This window comes from Syzygium oleosum, unplaced genomic scaffold (genome assembly GCF_021117445.2).
Source record: "Syzygium oleosum isolate NSW1041296 unplaced genomic scaffold, Sole_v2.1 Sole_v2.39, whole genome shotgun sequence".
Classification (NCBI taxonomy): Eukaryota; Viridiplantae; Streptophyta; class Magnoliopsida; order Myrtales; family Myrtaceae; genus Syzygium; species Syzygium oleosum.
In genome coordinates, this window is record NW_026607523.1 from 437,381 (window position 1) to 456,630 (window position 19,250).

The window sequence follows — 19,250 nt, forward strand, 5'->3', positions numbered from 1 at the left end:
TAATTTCGTCGCAAATTTGCCACGAATTTATTTTCGTGGCAAATTCCGTCGCAAATTAGCCACGAATTTTTTTTCGTGGCAAATTCCGTTGCAAATTAGCCATGGATTTTTTTTTGTCGCAAAATTCGTCGGAAATTTGTGACGAATTCTTTTTTCGTCGCTAATTTGCGACGAATTCTTTTTTCGTCGCTAATTTGCGACGAATAATTTTTCGTGCCTAATTTGCTACGGAAAAAAAATTCGTCGCAAATTCCGTCGCAAATTTCTGTGGCTAAATCCTTGTTTTTTTGTAGTGCAAGATTTTGCCAACAGCTCGCACAACTCTTCCTTGTCGACTAACTGCGGGAGGCTCGAACTCTCTAGATCTGGCGAGGTCGAGCCTCCCCGCCTCGCCCAGCCACTGACAAATGTGTAATAAGTTTATAACTTTTTTGATAATTTCTCCTCTGAATAGATCCGGATAAAAACTCAAATAATTTATTCAGGCATTAAGGTAGGATATGATGCATAAATTAAATATGCAAAGGAAAAGTCGGAGAACGGCTTTGTCTATTCTTCTTAGTGCCCTACAGCAGGAGTTGTGCTGCCTTGTTCGGTGCACCTCTTAAATTTAGTCGTGTGATTTCTCTGTCTCTCTCTATGTTAAGGCTGTCGAAACTTAGACCGAAGCTACTGTAGTAGTCGTTGTCGACTATGTTGACCACAACAGGGCCATGTTAGTTAGGGTTTCTTATATTCATTTGACCATTTTGAGTTATCAATAAATTTCCTCGCTCTTGGATTCACGTAAATTCAACATTCCATCCCGCCCCTGTCGGTGCATTTTGTGGTCGAGCGTGAACCATGGAGCAATCTCGATCACTCTCCAATTGTTTTTGGTTCGGATAAGAGTTTTCGTTAACAATAGTAAATTAGTATTGATGCAAATAGATTTTCTATTGTATAATCTCGGACCAATATCCTAGAAAACTTTCTCCCTTTGGTATATTTTTCCACAATCCCCAGCATGTACATATTATGGTTAAATAATATTACCTCAATGGACAAAAATTCGGGTACTTATAGTGTTATTACCCCAATGGCAGAGCATAAACAGAATTTACTGGGATGAATTTCCAAGTAAATACACTAATCTAATAATTGAACTACAACTCGCACCACCGCAAGGTAGCGAATGATAACCATTCTGTTCCGGAATGAGTTCCTGAACCAGAAATAGATTTTTCTATTTCTGGTTCCTGGATGAGTTTCTGAGAAAAAAAACCCGTTTGATAATGAAAAAAAATTTCTATTTCTAGAACAGAAACCCGTTTGATAACAGCACAAAATTTTTATTTCCTGAAATAAAAACCCGTTTGATAAACAACAGAAAATTCTATTTTCAGGAACAAAAATCCATTTTTTTAGAAATGGAATAAAAATAATAAAAAATCCGAAAAATTCATAAAAATCTTTAAAAAAATTCAGAAAATCCCAAAAAATTGAAAAATTCCAGAAAAAATCATTAAAATGTCGAAAAAATAAAAAAATTTAGATTTCGGGAAAATAGGAAATTTCTTGAATTTTTTCAAAAAAAATCAAGAAATCAAAAATTTCAAAACTTCACAGAATTGCTTAGAATACCTGTGGCCACCCACTTTTAGTGAAATTTAAATTTTTTTAGGTGCCCGAAAAAAATAAAAAAATCAAAAATTTCAAAACTTCACAGAATAGTTTAGAATATATGTGGCCACCCACTTTGAGTGAAATTTAAATTTTTTAAGGTGCCCAAAAAAATTCAAAAACTCAAAAATTTCAAAACTTTACAGAATGGCTTAGAATACCTGTGGCCACCCACTTTGAGTGAAATTTTAATTTTTGGAGGTGAAAAAAAAGCAAAAAATCAAAAATTTCAAAACTTCACAGGATGACTTAGAATACATGTGGCATCCACTTTGAGTGAAATTTAAATTTTTTTAGGTGAAAAAAAACATAAAAAATCAAAAATTTCAAAACTTCACAGAATGACTTACAATACCTCTAGCCACCCACTTTGAGTAAAATTTAATTTTTTTTACATGCCCAAATGGTATTTTTTTTTTCTTGGTTCCTAAAGAAAATTAAATTTTACTCAAAGTGAATGGCCACATGTATCCTAAGCTACTCTGTGAAGTTTTGAAAATTTTTCTTTTTTGCTTATTTTTATTTTTTTTCGACACCTAAAAAAAATTAAATTTCACTCAAAGTGGGTGGCCACATGTATTCTAAGCAATTATGTGAAGTTTTTTATTTTTTATTTTTTTATTTTTTTCGGCAACTAAAAAATTTAAATTTTTAAAGTGGATGGCACAGTATTCTAAGCCATTTTGTGAAGTTTTGAAATTTTTTTTTTTTTTTTTTTTTTAAATTTTTTCGGCACCTAAAAAAATAAAATTTCGCTCAAAGTGGGTGGCCACAGGTATTTTAAGCCATTCTGTAAAGTTTTGAAATTTTTACTTTTTTGCTTATTTTTATTTTTTTTTGCATATAAAAAAATTAAAATTTCACTCAAAGTGGGTGGCCACAGGTATTTTAAGTTATTCTGTGAAGTTTTGAAATTTTTTATTTTTTTTATTTTTTTCGGCACCTAAAAAAATTTAAATTTCACTCAAAGTGGATGGCCACAAGTATTCTAAGTCATTCTGTGAAGTTTTGAAATTTTTGATTTTTTTGATTTTTTTCGGCACCTAAAAAAATAAAATTTCGCTTAAATTGGGTGGCCACAGGTATTCTAAGATATTCTGTGAAGTTTTTAAATTTTAGAATTTTTTATTCTTTTTGGCAAGTAAAAAAATTAAATTTTGCTCAAAGTGGGTGGCCATAGATTTTCTAAGCCATTTTGTGAAATTTTGAAATTTTTTATTTTTATTTATTTTTTTCGGTACCTAAAAATATTTAAATTTCACTGAAAAGTGGGTAGCCACAGATTCTAAACCATTCTGTTAAGTTTTGAAATTTTTGATTTTTTGCTTTTTTTTCTCACCTCAAAGATCGTGACTTCCATATGAATATGTGTGTTGAAGAAAATGAATTCCTCAGAAATGATTCTCACTTTTGTTCCAGAAATGAAAAACCAACTTTTTTTGTTCTCATTTCTGGTTTCAGAATCAGTTTTGGAAGCAAACTTATCCCGGAAATAAAAAAATGAAATTACGTTACCAAACGGGTTTCTGGTCCAAAACTGATTCTGGGAACAAAAAATCAGTTCTGGACAGAACCAGAATGGTTTTCATGCAGCACCAAGTTTAACCATTGCCGACAAGCTCTATCTTTGCTTTCCCAAGGGTTGTTGTAATTTTTTATTATACAGAGACATGAGGGCAAAGATGTGCGACCTAAAGAAGCATTTGCTATTGGATAATCAAATCATTTAATTTATTGTAAGCCACCCTATAAGGTTCGATCAGAAAATCATGGGGATAAGTACACTAGGAGTATCATAACTTTCGTACAACGCTCACTTGAGTGTCATAACGTATTTTTTTTCGCTCACTTAAGTGCCACAAATTTGAAAAATCGATCGCTTGAGTGCCATCGGCGATTTGCCAACTTGAAAGAATTGACAAAAAGCGGAGTCAACAATATTGGATGCAACCGTAAAAAGAGCAACCGTCAACGTAGTGAAATCGAAGAAACCATCGACATAGTGGAGTCAACGTAACCATTGATAACCGTTCGGTAACCATTCATAACCTCTATTTGTAACTTCTTTTTGTAACCTTTATTTGTAACTTCTTGTAGCCGTTAGAAAGTTATTTATTTTTTAGTAACCGTGTGTAACCTCCATTGATAACTGTTGATTGTAGGCTTTAAATAGCTACATTGTACTCTTCAGATAAGACCCCCGATAGATCAACCAAAATGTTATCTTTTAATTATCTTTACTTTCCTTTACTGCACTTGTCACGCCCCGGACCCTACGGACATACAACATCCCGCTATGGTCGTTAAGATGCGACGACCTAGGACTTGTCGCCGACCCAGGACTCGTCGCCGACCCTTTTCTTTTTATCTTTGAATTACACAAGTGGAAACGATAACCAACACGACAAACCCCAGACAATAATCAAATCTGGGATAGCAGAGGAAAACTAGTCATAACAAAAGCCATTTTTTTTTATCGATTAACCCTGGGAACATACTTACAAGCCCACTTCGGGCGTTTACACAAAAAGCCAGCAAAAGATAAAGGCTAGGGTTAATCTACTCCATCCAAAAGATCAGCTTCCAGGCCTAACCCTCAAGGACCAACCAAAAGCTACGGTACTCCAAACTGCATAGGGAGCAACGACATGCTAAGGTCCTGAAAAATGTTTAACAACAACAAATGAGATAAAATCTCAATAAGTTAACGGCCTAAGCCCCGCTTAGGAGGCCTACTCGCCTCGGGGGTCCCTAACTAGGCAATATAGCATCAACAACAACATCATTAAACAACCACATGCATCCTTACCTCGCCTTGATACACTCGTTGATGAAATGAACATGTCACATACTCGAAGCATTTAAATAGATTTCCCATGCATCAATGCATCACAGGCGCGCGTGTCTCGATTATAAGACAGAATCCACTTGGGCACGTCCCATACCATGCCTAGCAGTTTCTATCACATAATCAGGCACTATGCATCACACGTATTCCAATTATTATGCCCCCTCGGGGCCACCACACATCAAGCGATCTGCAGCAAGATGGCAGTCTTCCGGCATAACCGGGCTTCGTCTCGCCCCGTCGGGCACGGTTACGTCAAACGATCTACAGTAAGACGGCATTCCAATACAGTAACATCAAACGATCTACAGTAAGATGGTATCCCGTAAGGAGCATCGAATCCGCCATCAGGCCGCGATTCGGCATCCGGAGTATCGGCTATCCAGATAATCTCCAGGCATCCGATAAAATCGAGTGCGATCTGCAGCAGACCTCGATAAATCGGGCATCGTCAAGCGATCTACAGCAAGACGGCTCCGACGTGTGACCACACGAGCACGCAAGCATTCCGGCCAATTATTATCTCTTCAATTAGCCCATGCGTCCATGAATAGTGCTCACACAATGCCGCATAACAAACCAAGTGGTCACACATGCAAACGGTCAATCAATTTGTAAATCTCATTTCAAACATGCTTTCTTTCTCAAGACATCAAATTCATTTTGTAGACATAGCGATGACAAATATTCATTTTCGAAAACTCGAAATCCTTTCTTGAAAATAGTTATTATAATCATTTAGCTATACTAATTAATTAACACAATAATTCTTAGCATAAGCATCATAATTCAAGCATAAAAATCGCAATTTGCTATTAAAAATCATTCAAATATGCATATTTAATTTTCGGAAATAAATTATTTTTAATAGTATTTTTAATAGTATTTTTTTAATAATAAAATATTAATATTTAATTCCGAAAATTAATATATTTAATAAAATAATCAATAATAATAAAATAATTGATAACTTATCAACAAATACGCAATAGCTTATCGCAAACCCAACAATAGCCTATCACACAAATAATCATAGCTTATCGAACTTTCTGATAACCTATCGCATAATCCCACTTAACTAGCCATAAACTTAAACTAAACTGCCCTAAGCAAGTTTAACACCCTAAACGAGGGATTAGGGGTTAACTTACTCGTTTAACGATGGCGTTAACATGAGAATGACGGCGACGACGCGAGCTCGCTTATGGCGGCTCCGGTTTTGCGTTACGAGTGACGAACGGCGGCGATCCAGGAGCGGTGAAGGAGCGGTTGCTGTGGTGGCTGGTCGGGGCTGCTTGGGGGCTGATCTAGGCGTGAACGGCAGCTGGCGACGGCGGCTAGGTGGCCTGGACAGCAGCGGACCAGCAGCTGCAGCGACGAGGACGAACGGCGAGCAAGAACGGCGGTGGATGGCGCGACGGAGGAGCAGCTGTAGGTGGCTGTTCGAGTCGACTCGGGGGCTGATCTGAGGACGTAATGGCAGCTGGTGGTGGTGGTTTGGGGTGCCGGACAGTGGCGGCAAGCGGCGGAGGCGGACGGAGGGTGAGACCGGCGAGAGGTGCACTCGCCTTGGCTGGAAAGCAGGCCGGCGACGGGAGGTTCTGGGGGACCGGGGGCGGTGCTACACGGTCCGAGATGGAGTTGGGGTGGCAGTGGCTCGACGGTGGAGAGGAGCAGCGAACGGCGATGGCTGGTCCGATGAGGACAGGCCGGCGGTGAGCAGCAAAAATGGAGGAGCCGAGCGGAAAGGAGAAAGAACGAAGAAGAAGAAAGAAAAGAAGAAGAAGAAGAAGTGGGGGAAATGATGGGGAGTTGGTGGGGCTGGTCAGCAGGCGTGGAGTGTCAGCGGGGGAAGGGGGAAGAGAGAGAGGAGAAAGAGGGAGAGAGAAAGTGGGTCTAATTATTACCCCACAAAAATATCTCCCATTTTCTATTTTCTTTTGCAATTTCTCTAATTTTTATCCCCCAAAATTACAATCTTGACTTCGATCCGTGTACCAATTTACGGGCCGATTAAACTTTATCGGGTCTTGATGGCCAGCCTTTCTCAGCCGTGAGGCCCAACAGGCGTTGCTCGGTTCACTTTCATTTTTCGCATCGAATTTCCGATTCTTCGATCCTTTTCCAAAATTGGAATTTTCAATGGCCAATTCGTAAAAATTATGAGGCGATGTTCTATGGTTCGAGTGTGAAATCCTTGAGCATTCGACACTCAAAATCGGATCATACTTCGTGGCCGATCGATCAATCGCATCTATAGTACATCTCAAACTAACGGGCGGCTGTTAGAAGTAAATACCTCGATAGCCTTTCCCCTTTGGTTAGTATTCTCTGGGTGATCAGGCCAGAGTAAGAATTACTAATAGAGCAATCGATGAAATCACCATTTTATATATCACCAAAATGTGTCGAATTTTCGAGATATTATAGCACTTCATTTTCCCTTAGCTATAGCTTTCCGATTTGCATCGTCGATTAAATTCCGGCGCATATCTCTATCCCGGGTGTCGCGTATTTAATTAAATTCGAGCGTTACATCTTTGCATATTCTCAAGCTTTGTCGTCAATTAAATTCCATCATGGTTTGTACATACAGTTCGGTTCAAAGTTCAAAGTAAAAGTTTGCAATTATTTCTTGTATGCCCAGATATTTCCTGTCCGGAATCGCCACACAACCCGTCTCCGCTCATTAAAAGTCGAAGAGCGGCTTTCAGTGAAAGATATTTCATTATGGGAGCAATTTTGGCAAAACATCTTTTTGGCACGCCCAATGGGACCATTGTGGTTTATTTGAGGAGATACAATGGTGAGAACAACGAAAAAACTTGATCCTGATAATGCTGGTGGTAACAACTTGTCACCACAACTTGGAAATGACAGAGTGGGATGTTTTGAGTCATCGACTGCATAACCGATGGCAGAACAAGAGGAAGGTGGAGATGTCGACATCTTGAGACAACTCGCCGATGAGTAGAGAATGCAGTTAGAGCAAAGTCCTGTGATGTTGGTTACTATGAGGAGGATTCTCGACGAACACTAGAAAGAAATGACTAACTGCACTAGGTTAAACTCCCCATTTCCTGGGGAAACCAGATTAAGCCAACGAGCCACCTTTATCAGGTCGTTTGATGGGGCAAATCTTATCCCCATTTCCTGGGAAAATCAGATTAAACTCTGGCACTAGGTTAAACTCCGACTGGACAGCGACAGTCCAGAAATCTGTTAAGAGAAGTACCCTATGTCGTTTACTTATTATCTTCCTATACTTTTCTTTATGAATTTTTTAGTATGAGGGTTGTAAAACTGATAAAATGAAAATATAAAATATCAGCAGCTATGCACCATTGTGTAGATTAGTATCCAGAAAAAAACAATGAAACCTCTGACCTTCTTTTTTATTGCTGCGACTTCTGAACATTTAACTATCAAAACACCGGCCAAAATTCAAATGCAGCCGTTATGCACCTGATCAAGAGAAACAACTAAATTCAATGTCATTTGTGTTGAAACATTATAAGTAATTTGTGAATTGAATGGAATATGACATGATTCATATTCAAAGATCCTGCTGGTATAAACAAATTGAAAGAAAAATGCAGAAAGAAAACGTTTCTGAGGATCCTCTGAAAATGCAATAAAAGTTTCGGGCCATTTGGACTACTTCTCTTTCGAAAGCAAATCAATCAAATATTCAATGGGCAACGTCGATGAGATGAACTTATACATACCAGTTATAGGCTCGGGCTCTGGATACTGTGAGACATCATATCCAGGATGACGAGCGTCCATATCAGGAGGTGACCGGCTCCTATCTCTACAATGAGATTCTCAGGAAGTGCTTCTCTCCTCTCCATGACCACCCGTTGCACGTCGGTGGTCTTGTTCATAGTCGTGGTGGCAATAACGCCGATCTCTATTCTAGTTTCTTGCTCCCCTCTTCCGATACCGATTGCGTTCTCTACATCGGTTTCCACATCTGTCCATGATGGGGTCAAGAACGGTTATGCGATTTGAGGTCGGAATGCTTTTATAACCTGAGAGACACGACTGTATGTCAGGAACGAAAAGAGAGGGAGATGAAGAAAGGCGAGCGATGTGCGACAAGATAGGTTAACCCAGTGCAAAAGAGAGAGGTTTCGGATTATTGGAATTTTAGCGGCGGTGCGAGCGAGAGAGGTTGAGCCGCTTTAAGGAAAAGGGCCGGGACAATTACGGAAGAATGGACGAGTATTTTGGCGTGCTTTCATTACTGGAAAAATAAAACTAAAGACAAACAAATTGGTGTCTGTCGCTAAGAAAATCAGTTAATTAAATCTTGACGATCTTGACGTGTTTGCATCTGTTATTTTTTTCCTTTTTGTTGCCGAAGGCGCGGTTTGTGTCGTAGCCAAAATAAGATATCCTGAAAAATAGAAATGAAAGCAAACTCCAAACTCGGAAATGTTGTTATTACATTGTCTATTAGTAAATTGTCCAACTCTGGTGGGTTGACATGCATGAACCAGTAGTATATACAGCAAATCTAACATGGCAAGTACATTTAATTGGAGATATCTACCCTGAGGCCCCAAAGATTGGAAAGAAAGATCCAGGAACAAAACCAATAGAGAGAGAGAGAGAGAGAGAGAGAGAGAGAGAGAGAGAGAGAGAGAGAGAGAGAGAGAGAGAGAGAGAGAGAGAGAGATGGGATGAATCTACCAAACAGAGAGAAACTGGGGATGTCTGATAAAAGACATACTAAGTCATGCCTTGTTTTGTTGACAGGAACAGGGAAATAGGAAATGAAACAGAAAAGAATCTGAACAAATGATGAGAAATGGAATGTAAGATCTGGGATATGATTGCGAGTTACTATAAATCTAAGTCAATGGATGAACTTACCGAATATAGAATTACCATATCGAATTGTCTATTGTATAGAAAGATACATGGAGGAAGCGTTGGTTATTGGTTTATTCATGGAGTTGACACGATTGTTAGATTTGATTCATTCGTTCTTATCCATTGCGCTGATTTTCATGACTTTTTTTAGAGAAGTAATTCCCAAAAAAGATCTCTCCTAAATCGATTTCCCAAACTAGAATTCTTATTATCAAATGATCCTTAAAATAACCTAGTCTCTTCACCATTTTTCATCCTCATCATTTTTACGTCTCTCGCAAAGTTATTAAACTTTCTAACATTTTGCAAAGTCTTGCATTTTATAACTATTCTCTAACATATAATCAAAATCGAGGAGTACATTGCACCCAATCAATATCAATTGTTAATTTATCGATTGGTTACTCCACAATTGTGATCTCTCGTTGAGCTTAAACAAAATATACTACTAAAAGATATTATGAAATGCATTTTAAAGTTATATTGCCTATTCAGAATTTTTTTTGAGAAGTATGATAACACAAATCAATTTAATTTATCCTTACCAAAAAAAAATCAATTTAATTTACAATTGAATCAAGTTAACATATTTTTATCAACCAATTAAATTTTATAAAACGCGTAAATTTATAATTGGATGACAACAAAAATATATGACATTTAAATTTACAAATGGAAAGAAACCAAATATAATGGAAGTTAATATATATAAATCCATGACATCCCAAGTTAGAGTAGAATTTAAAAATTAAATAACTAATAATCTATCTTATCAATTAAAGAAAACTTTTATAATTTTAAGTATGACATTATTTTCATTCAACACAAAAGTTGATGATGAAAATTTATCAGGAAAGAAAGTGTTCATCAACAAAGACAATAGTAATGAAGGTTTATCAACAAAAACAACGGTAAGCCTCTATTTCTTTATATGTAATGAACATCACATATAACATTTCCTTCATGATATTAATGACCGGTAATAACATTTACATATTGTATCTCAGGTTGTAATTAACTAAGTCCTCTTGCTTACTTTGCAAAGAACTCATTCTAGCTTGGGCATATGAGGAGGCATGAATGAGCACAACTTCAACTCCTTCCATGGATCATTTCGAGATTTTCAGCCTTGCTAGGAGTTTGTTTTGCAAGCTATCAATATGAGTAAGTACATTATTACTAAACCCTAAGGGCCCCCATAAGCATAGACATGAGTTAACTACAATAGATACTGAGTGTGTGTGGGATTGGGAGACTGCCACACTGTTCGTAAAATTCTAAATGTGTTAATGAACAAGTAATATAATGATAAGAAAAGTATCATTCCACAGAGATTGATGATTAATAAACCAATTAAATATTAAAAATTGACTAATTTTAAAATTTATCTAACAGATCAAAATAGAATTGAGAATAAATGAAAATTGACAATCTTAGAAACAAAATTTCGGAACTAAAGGCAAATAATCAATCAAATAAAATATGTTATATCGTCTGATTTCTCCACAACCACTAGATATGAATTTCATATCATTATGCATACAAAAACAATATCAAACATATGATAGCGAAATTTTCTAATCTATTTACTATCATATCTGTAGGTATAACAAACCTACTCATTTTACCAATCCACTATATCTCTATGTGAATTTAAATGAACATAAGCGCATTAAAATCTGTAAATATTCCCGATTTACAATGAATCTTGTAGACCACCTTATCACAAAAAGCTATACAAATAACATGGTATACATCTATCCACATTTATTTTATGGTTATATATTATAAAGAGTAATTGCATATTATCATTTTTCAGTCTTAAATATTCACATCAAATCATTCAAATGGTGGCCAATCACTTAAATGCATTAAGCATAATAATATATAACTCACATAAATGAAATCACTTGCAAAACATAAAAAGAATAAATTCATATCATCATGGTCAGGCTACATCGTAGCCCTAACAAAAGAAAAATAGAACATAATTAGAGCAAAAACAAAAATATAAATTAAACCAAACATCTTGAATCAAAAAACAAGAATTCTGTCACCACTTTTTGTCTTCTTTTCAAAATATTTGAAAAACTCCCAAAACGGTGAAAACAAAGACGATAAAAAAAAAAACCTAGTTGTCCCCCCAAGCTCTCAATTTTATCCTATAAATAGAATAACATCTAAGACTCCTATCACAAGGCAATTGCTTCTTTTTTGCATAAAACGAGGGAATAAATCACGGATTCCCGATTTGGTATCACTTTCTAAATTTTTCTAGGTAGCATATTCTTTTTTTGGTAAAGCTAGGTAGCATATTCATTTCCTTCTTTTTGCCATTTTTTCCTCATTTTCTCCATATCTTATTATTCTGCATAAACAAGAAAAATTTGAGTAAATAGATGGAAATCCAAAAATTTTCTCACAAATATTGCATTATTTGTTGCATTATTTGTTGCCTAAAGTAGGTAAAATAACTCTATTTTTATAGAGTTATCACACGCCTAATGCACGGCCGATGCACGGCCGATGCACGCCCCATGCACGGCCAATGCACGCCCCGTGCACGCCTATGAAACCTGATAAACATGTATTTTTTTATTAAATAATAGCATACATACCCCATGGACTCTGGCCTCTTGTTTTCAACCCAAATTGTGTAGTCCGATAAGATTACATCCATGTAAAACACACCATGAGAAAAAAGATCTCGAGAATCAAAGGAAACACTATTTATGCTCGATTTACTGTAGACCATTAATCATCTTGGTCACACCGTAGGTAATGCCCATAGCCAACCAACCTCCGAGCAGTGCCCCAGAAGCGGACTTCACCACCGGCACTTTCCTCACTTTGCGCTCAAAGCGCCAAACCCAAGCAACGCTATGCTTACCGCCACTATCAGCGTCCGCAGCCTCAACTTGTAATCATCAATGAACGCAGCTGCTAGGAGCGGTACCAACAGCCCCACTGCAGAGGTCAGTGCGGATGCCCCCGCCATCTGCCATGGGCTTGGTAGCTTCTCCTTGCTCGCATCCCTCTCCTCAGCTCCTATGGTTCTGTTCATGTCCTCTCTTTGAATCCGGGCCACCTCGATATCGTACTGGGAGTAAACCGATACGAGCTCCCCGAAGACCATGGTGCAGGCCCAACAATCAGCCCCTAGCGCTCTAGATATTGCCATAATCCCGCTGTCCTTGTTGATGGTGCTGACGCCCATCCTGAGCGACACCATTGCGATCACGCCATCATTCGCACCCATCATGGCAGTGCGGAGCCACTAAGCTCACTTCGAGAAGTAGACGACCTCCGCCTTGGAGGGAGGAGGATGAGGAGGAGGCAATGGTTGTGTTGATGTTTCAATTTCGAGGTGGACTTGGAGGGGAGGAGGAGGAGGCAGTGGTTGAGTTGATGGTTTGACCTCTTGCTCCAGAGGGACTGAGGCAATGGTTGAGTTGATGGTTCGACCTCTTGCTCGAGGGACTAAGGCAATAATTGAGTTGATGGTTCAACTACAATAGATACTAAGTGTGTGCAAATGGAACCCACGCCTAATGCACGGCCAATGCACAGCCGATGCACGGCCAATGCACGCCCCGTGCTCTCCATTGCAAAAAAAAAAAAAAAAAATTAGTACATGTTGTCCTGCCATTTCGGGAGGAAGCCTAATGAGATTTCATCAACATTACAACAACATTCAGCACACTTATGAAGACACCTATTAGAAGATCTTACAAATTGTGAAATGTGAACACATGAGATTTCATTATCCCAAATTTCCTATAAGAAGCAAGATAATTCTCATTTACGTGGAAAGCTTGTCCCTCGACTAACTTGTTAACTTATTTGAGCTACTGAAATTGGGTTGCATTCCATTAAAAAGAAATGGAAAGAGTGCTGAGATTCAAGTGTAGACTTTGTGTTTCACAAGTTAAGGTGTTCACCTTCTACTCAACGAAATAAACCAACTCAAGTGTGAACACATGAGATTCCACCAACAATACAAAACCATGTTATACAAAATTACGTTCTTGGTTGTTATTTTATAATGCACATTTTTCTCTCTATATAGCTTCTCTCAGGGTGTGTAACCTCCTCACGCCCTTGTATCTTCCTCTCTAATATCCCATTCATTTCTTGAGCTTCCTCATATTAACCTTCTCTCTCCATCTATCCATGGCAACACCACCATCAACTCAACCACAAGACCTCCTACAATTGCCGCCTCCTCCTCCTCCTCTCAAAGTTGACCTCAAGGTTAAACCAAGAAATCCCTCGAACAAGACGTTAAGGTCGTCTACTTCTCGAAGCAAGCTCAGTGGCTCCGTGCCGCCATGCTAGGTGCAAAGGATGGCTTGCTCTTGACAGTCTCGCTCATGATGGGCGTCGATCCTGTCCGCAAGGACGTCAAGACCATGGCGATATTCGAGGTGGCAGGGCTCATCCCGGGGCCTACAACCATTGGGGAGCTCGTATCTGTGTACTCGCAGTACAACATTGAGGAGGTGACCGAGATGAAGAGAGAGGGTAGGAACTAAACCCTAGAAGTCAACAAGATGGATGTGATGAAGGAGAAACTGCCAAGCTCACGGTAGGCGCTGGGTGCATTGAGATTGGCCTTTACGATGGGGGCACTGATGCCACTCCTAGCGGCTATGTTCATATAAAGGAGTACAAGGTGAAACTAGCGGTGGTGATAGAGGCGGTAAGCGTGGCATTGGTCGAGTTTAGCGAGCTGGGTGCGATGCTGGAGAACACGCTAGTGGTGAAGTGGACTTCTAGGGTGCTCCTTGGAGGGTGGTTGGCCATGGTCATCACCTTTGGTTTGACCAAGCTAATTGGCTCTACTGGTCCATAATAACTTGAGCATCATATATAGTGTTTCCTTGATGGTATTAATGACAAGTAATATTTACATATTTGTAACTTAAGTCATAATTAATTAATAACTCTTGCTTGCTCTGCTAGCTAGGGCACATGATGAGCATAACTTTTCTTTTCTTTTCTTTTCTATGAGTTGTAAGAGCTTAAGCTTGTTAGGATCTGCCTATCCTTTATCATGCATTGTTGTAGATCTGTTTGCGTAAAATGGCGATCGATGATGAATTGATAATTCCATACCCTTAAATTTTGCTCCTATTCTCTTCCTCGCTGCCCCTCCCCTAATTTCTCTTTCATCTTTTAGTATTTCCTTTGATTCTCGAGATCTCTTTTATGGTGTATTTTGCATGGATTGTAAGAAAATACAATTGAGTTGAAAACAAGAGGCCAAAGTCGATCGTGTATGCTGTTATTTAATGGTAAAAAGGCATTAAAAACCCCAAACTATATCTACTATGACACATTTACTCTGAACTATTTTTTGGAACATCAAAAACTCCAAACTATGCCCACTATGACGCATTCACCCTAAACTTTTTCTTGTGATATAAAAAATATCGAACTTGTACCTATATGATAAATTTACTTTTCGTTAAGGTTCCGTCAAATAATTTTTCAGACAAAACCTCGTTTAACATTCCAATTTTATCAGATGTCTCTGAACTGATCATATCACTAGTAAAGGTTTAGCCAACAACTTTATGGAGTAGACTTTTTAAAGGACTTTATTTCCCCCAACGAAATTTCTGGAATGCTGAGAAGGAAGCTAGACCGTCTTGGGGGTGGCAAAGCATACTTATGGGAAGAGATAATATTTCCCCTCATATAATGTGGTGAAATGGTGACAATATTAAAATCAGGGAGGACAAATGGCTAAAAAGAGGAATTTTGGGGGGTCCTGCCACTAGAAATGAACCAAAAACAGTTGCTGAACTGATCATCAGGGAAGAGAACTGCTGGAATGAACCATCGCTAAGAAGCCTCTTTGAGGATCAAACGGTTTCAGAAATCCTCACAATCCCAATAAGGTCTCAGTTAGTACAAGATAAGCTAGTCTGGACGGGAGCAAAATCTGGTACCCACTCAGTTAAAAGTGGGTATCACGGAATTAGAGAGAGAGAAGATAAACTAATTCTAAATCAAGCATCCTCCTCATTTCAGCCCTCTCGCGCTCTATGGAGTAAACTATGGGGAATGCAAACTACTCCTAAAGTGCGAATTTTTCTCTGGAATGTAAGCCAAAATGCATTAGCCACAAAGGAGAACCTCTACAAAAGGAGAATCATACCTGATCCTACCTGTTCGATCTGCAAAAGAGAAGTGGAAACCACGGAACACTTGTTCCTTCTCTGCCCATGGACACAAGAGGTTTGGTCTAACCCTGCAGTACAAATCCATATCACTAGTAAAGGTTTAGCCAGAATTGATGCGTGGCTCTTCCAACATAGAAATGGAACAACAAACTCCCCTGGAATTGAAGTAATTGCATCTATTTTCTGGGCCATTTGGAAGACACGAAATTGCTATGTCTTTCGACATAAGGATCCTGACCCAGGCGAAACACTGGCCTCTGCTTTTCTCATGTTGAATACTGTGAAGAATTGGAGCCAGAAAAAAGAAAATCTCAAGGAATGATACCAGCCCAGTGAGCGAACCCCCAAATTCCTCTCAGTTTTGGATCCCACCGAAACAAGGAACCCTGAAGATTAATTTTGATGGATCGTTCTTGCCCGGAGAGATGGAAGGATCCATAGCGGCTGTCTGTCGTGACTCGTCGGGACTCCTCATCGATGGTTTTGGAAGGACGGTTCGAGCTTCTTCGGCCGCGCAGACGGACACCCTGGCTCTGCTCCTCTCTCTTCAATATTTCCAGTCCCGAAAGAACGAAGCAATCGTGTTTGAAGGAGATAACTTTCATCTGATAAGACCAGTGCAGTTAAAGAGCTCGTATCAGTTCACTTGGGAAGTTCGAGCTCTTATCACTGAGCGTAGCGAGCTGTCGTCCCAATTTTCAAAAATCCGGATAGCCCATTGTTTCAGAGAAGCTAAGGTAGACATGACCATGGGCCGGTTTCGGCCCGGGTCAAATCTGGGACCAGACCGTTGACCGGGTTCGCAGTTCGAAACCGGCCCGTGGCCTATGAGCCCGGTTACATGACCAAAAAAAAAATCTGCTCAAAAAAAGATAAGTGGAGAGAAACTTTTTTTTTCTCAAATTTGATTACAATGTACATTTTGATTATATTTTATATTGAATAATTCATTATTTCATAATTTGATAATTCACTATTTTTTTATTTCATAATTTATTTTTGTAATTTTTACCGGCCGGTTCCGAACCGGGCTGGAACCGGAACCGACCCAGAACTGTCGGTTCCGGTTCATACATGGCCACAAACCGGAACTGCTGGTTCCGAACCGTGGCCATGTCTAAGCTAAGGGCGCAAATAATAACCATTCTATTTCTTTCAAAAACTAGTTTTCTATTCCCGGAAACAGGTTTGGAACAGAAACCTGTTTGGTAACGCAATTCCATTTTTCTATTTATGGAACAATTTTTTGTTCCAAAACTAGTTTTGGACCAAAAATCAGAACAAAAAAAAAGTAGGTTTTTTATTTCTGGACGAGAAATGAAAATCATTTCTAAAAGAATCTGTTTTCTCTCTTCAAAACACATCTCTTCTTAAATTTGGCCCCAGTCTGACCTAGTTAGATCGATTTGAATCGATTCAGTCCGGTTCATTCCCAACGGGAAAATAAAAAAAATTCTAAAAAAAATTAGAAAAATTAGAAAAAATAAAAAAATTCAGGAAATTCATAAAAAAATTTAGAAAATCCAGAAAATTTCTACAAATCTCAAAATTTTTTTTTCAGAAAATCCATAAAAATTGAAAAATTCTAGAAAAATTCATAAAAATTTCCAGAAAATAAAAAAAGTCAGATTTCGGGAAAATAAGAAATTTGGTGAATTTTTTCAAAAAAAAATCAAAAAATCAAAAATTTCAAAACTTCACAAGATGGCTTAGAATACATGTGGCCACTCACTTTGAGTGAAATTTAATTTTTTTGAGGTGCCCAAATGGTATTTTTGAAAACTCCTTAGTTTAGAGATTTAAAATGGGTTTTAACCCTTAAAAAACCCTAAAAGGGGTTTAACCCCCAAAAGGGTATCTAAAAAAATGGATTTCTATTCCAGGAAATAGAAATTTATGTTGTTATCAAACGGGTTCATGTTTCAGGAAATAGAAATTTTATGCTGTTATCAAACGGATTTCTGTTTTAGAAATAGAAATTTTTTGTTGTTATCAAACAGGTTTTTTTTCTCAGAAACTCGTTCTGGGAACATAAATAGAAAAAATTATTTTTGTTTTAGGAATTATTTCTAGAACATAATGGTTGTCATTCGCACCCTAATGCAATTGCAGATTGGGTTGCTATAGAGAAAAAGCCTTGCCAAGTTATTGGTTATCTTCCCCCCTAAGGTCCTTTTGGATCTTTTATGTAATTATGCCCACTCTATGGGATCTCCTCTTTCCAAATATTATCAATAAAGAATTATTTCGATAAAAAAAAAAACATGGTGGATGTACATGTGCCACCAACTTCAAGAACCGAAGAATTCTCAAGTATTTTGTGGCCTCCACCAACTGCAATCAATTAATTATGACAGATTAACTTCTCTAGATGCGTATTAATCGCATTTTCATCGTTCTTTTCTTCACCATTATCAAGCAAACTGTGTCGGTCCCGCTCACCACCCCATTTCATTGAGGGTATGAATGCTAAATGGATCTAACGGCATCCCGTCAACCAAAGAAATTAGCCTGCAATTGAAAAGTTTTATCACCTGGTGCAGAAAAAATTTAAACCAACATAGAAAGTAAGTAGCGCAGCCAATCCTAACTCTTAGGAATGTTCTTCCCCACAATCTTGGCGGGTGCTATCCGCAAAAGATTTCCGGGCTTTCCAGGAACGGCGCCTTTGGCCATGACCACATTCAGATCTTTATCGATTTTAACAATCTTAAGCTTCCCAATCTATCTTTTTGATCCTCCCATCCTACCAGGCATCATCTTCTTCCCCTTATATACACGACCAGGCGTTGTTCCCGCACCAATCGAACCCAACTGCCTGTGGCTCTTGGACCCGTGTGTCACTAGACCTCTTTTGAAGTTATGCCGCTTGATCCCACCTGTCAGGAAAAACATAAATACTCAAGATCAGCCCGTCTGAGATATTTAATAAAAAAAAATGCAATGATGAAGCATTTCCGTGTTTCCTTGAGCTGAATAAGGAGGAGCCCATAACTTTACCACAAGAATAAAGAAAGAGAACCATCCCCTCGATTAATCAACTCCATATTAGCAAGAATTGAGAAATTAAGAACCAAAGAAAGGCAACATACTAATTCAACAGCTAAAGACATCACGCACAAAAGTTTTCATGATCTGAAGCCTAGAAAAAAGTCAAGACAGATGATGCCATTTCAGAAGTCTATCCCATTATTTAGATGCTCTCCCCACATGCAAAGGGTAAAAGTTCATTGATGTCAAAAGCTCGCACCCTAGCTCAAGGTATTCTATTCATCATGAGTCTGATGTGTCGTTACAGAAAGGAGGATGTATTTTCCTTTTGATAGCCGGACAAGAACACCTATGCCTAAGAGAGCCGCTTAAAATTGCTGAATCTGATTGTAAGGCATAAAATCATCAACAGACCTGTGGAGTACAGATATCAACCACTGTAAACTACTTCCATTGCACCTCAACAAACTTGAATGGTACAAAAAAAACCCCAAGCTTCCACACTTCAGCAAACAGTCCGCGTGCTTTTGCACAAAAGACTAGATCCACATCGGTGAAATCCATGGAGCATCCAATTCATTTCCCCATGTACAATCACATTAGCTGACAACAAAACAGGAAAAGTAACAAAAGAACATACAAGAGTTTAAAAATTAAAAAATTATGAGATTCAAAAC

The 19,250-nt window shown here is 38.3% G+C and overlaps 1 protein-coding gene and 1 pseudogene across 1 annotated transcript; one reads left to right on the forward strand and one right to left on the reverse strand.

Moving 5' to 3' along the window:
- Positions 1 to 11,998: 11,998 nt before the first annotated feature.
- LOC130135925 (vacuolar iron transporter homolog 2-like) lies at positions 11,999 to 13,220 on the reverse strand. The gene has a single exon (XM_056305816.1). The coding sequence runs from the start codon at positions 12,651 to 12,653 to the stop codon at positions 12,237 to 12,239; it is 417 nt and encodes a 138-aa protein (XP_056161791.1). The 5' UTR covers positions 12,654 to 13,220; the 3' UTR covers positions 11,999 to 12,236.
- A 344-nt stretch (positions 13,221 to 13,564) lies between these two features.
- On the forward strand, positions 13,565 to 14,246 carry LOC115668490 (vacuolar iron transporter homolog 4-like; annotated as a pseudogene).
- Positions 14,247 to 19,250: the final 5,004 nt, after the last annotated feature.

Bases quoted from the DNA above. Each gene is read 5' to 3' on its own strand.
- LOC130135925 (XM_056305816.1), bottom strand. From the start codon at position 12,653: ATGATGGGTGCGAATGATGGCGTGATCGCAATGGTGTCGCTCAGGATG.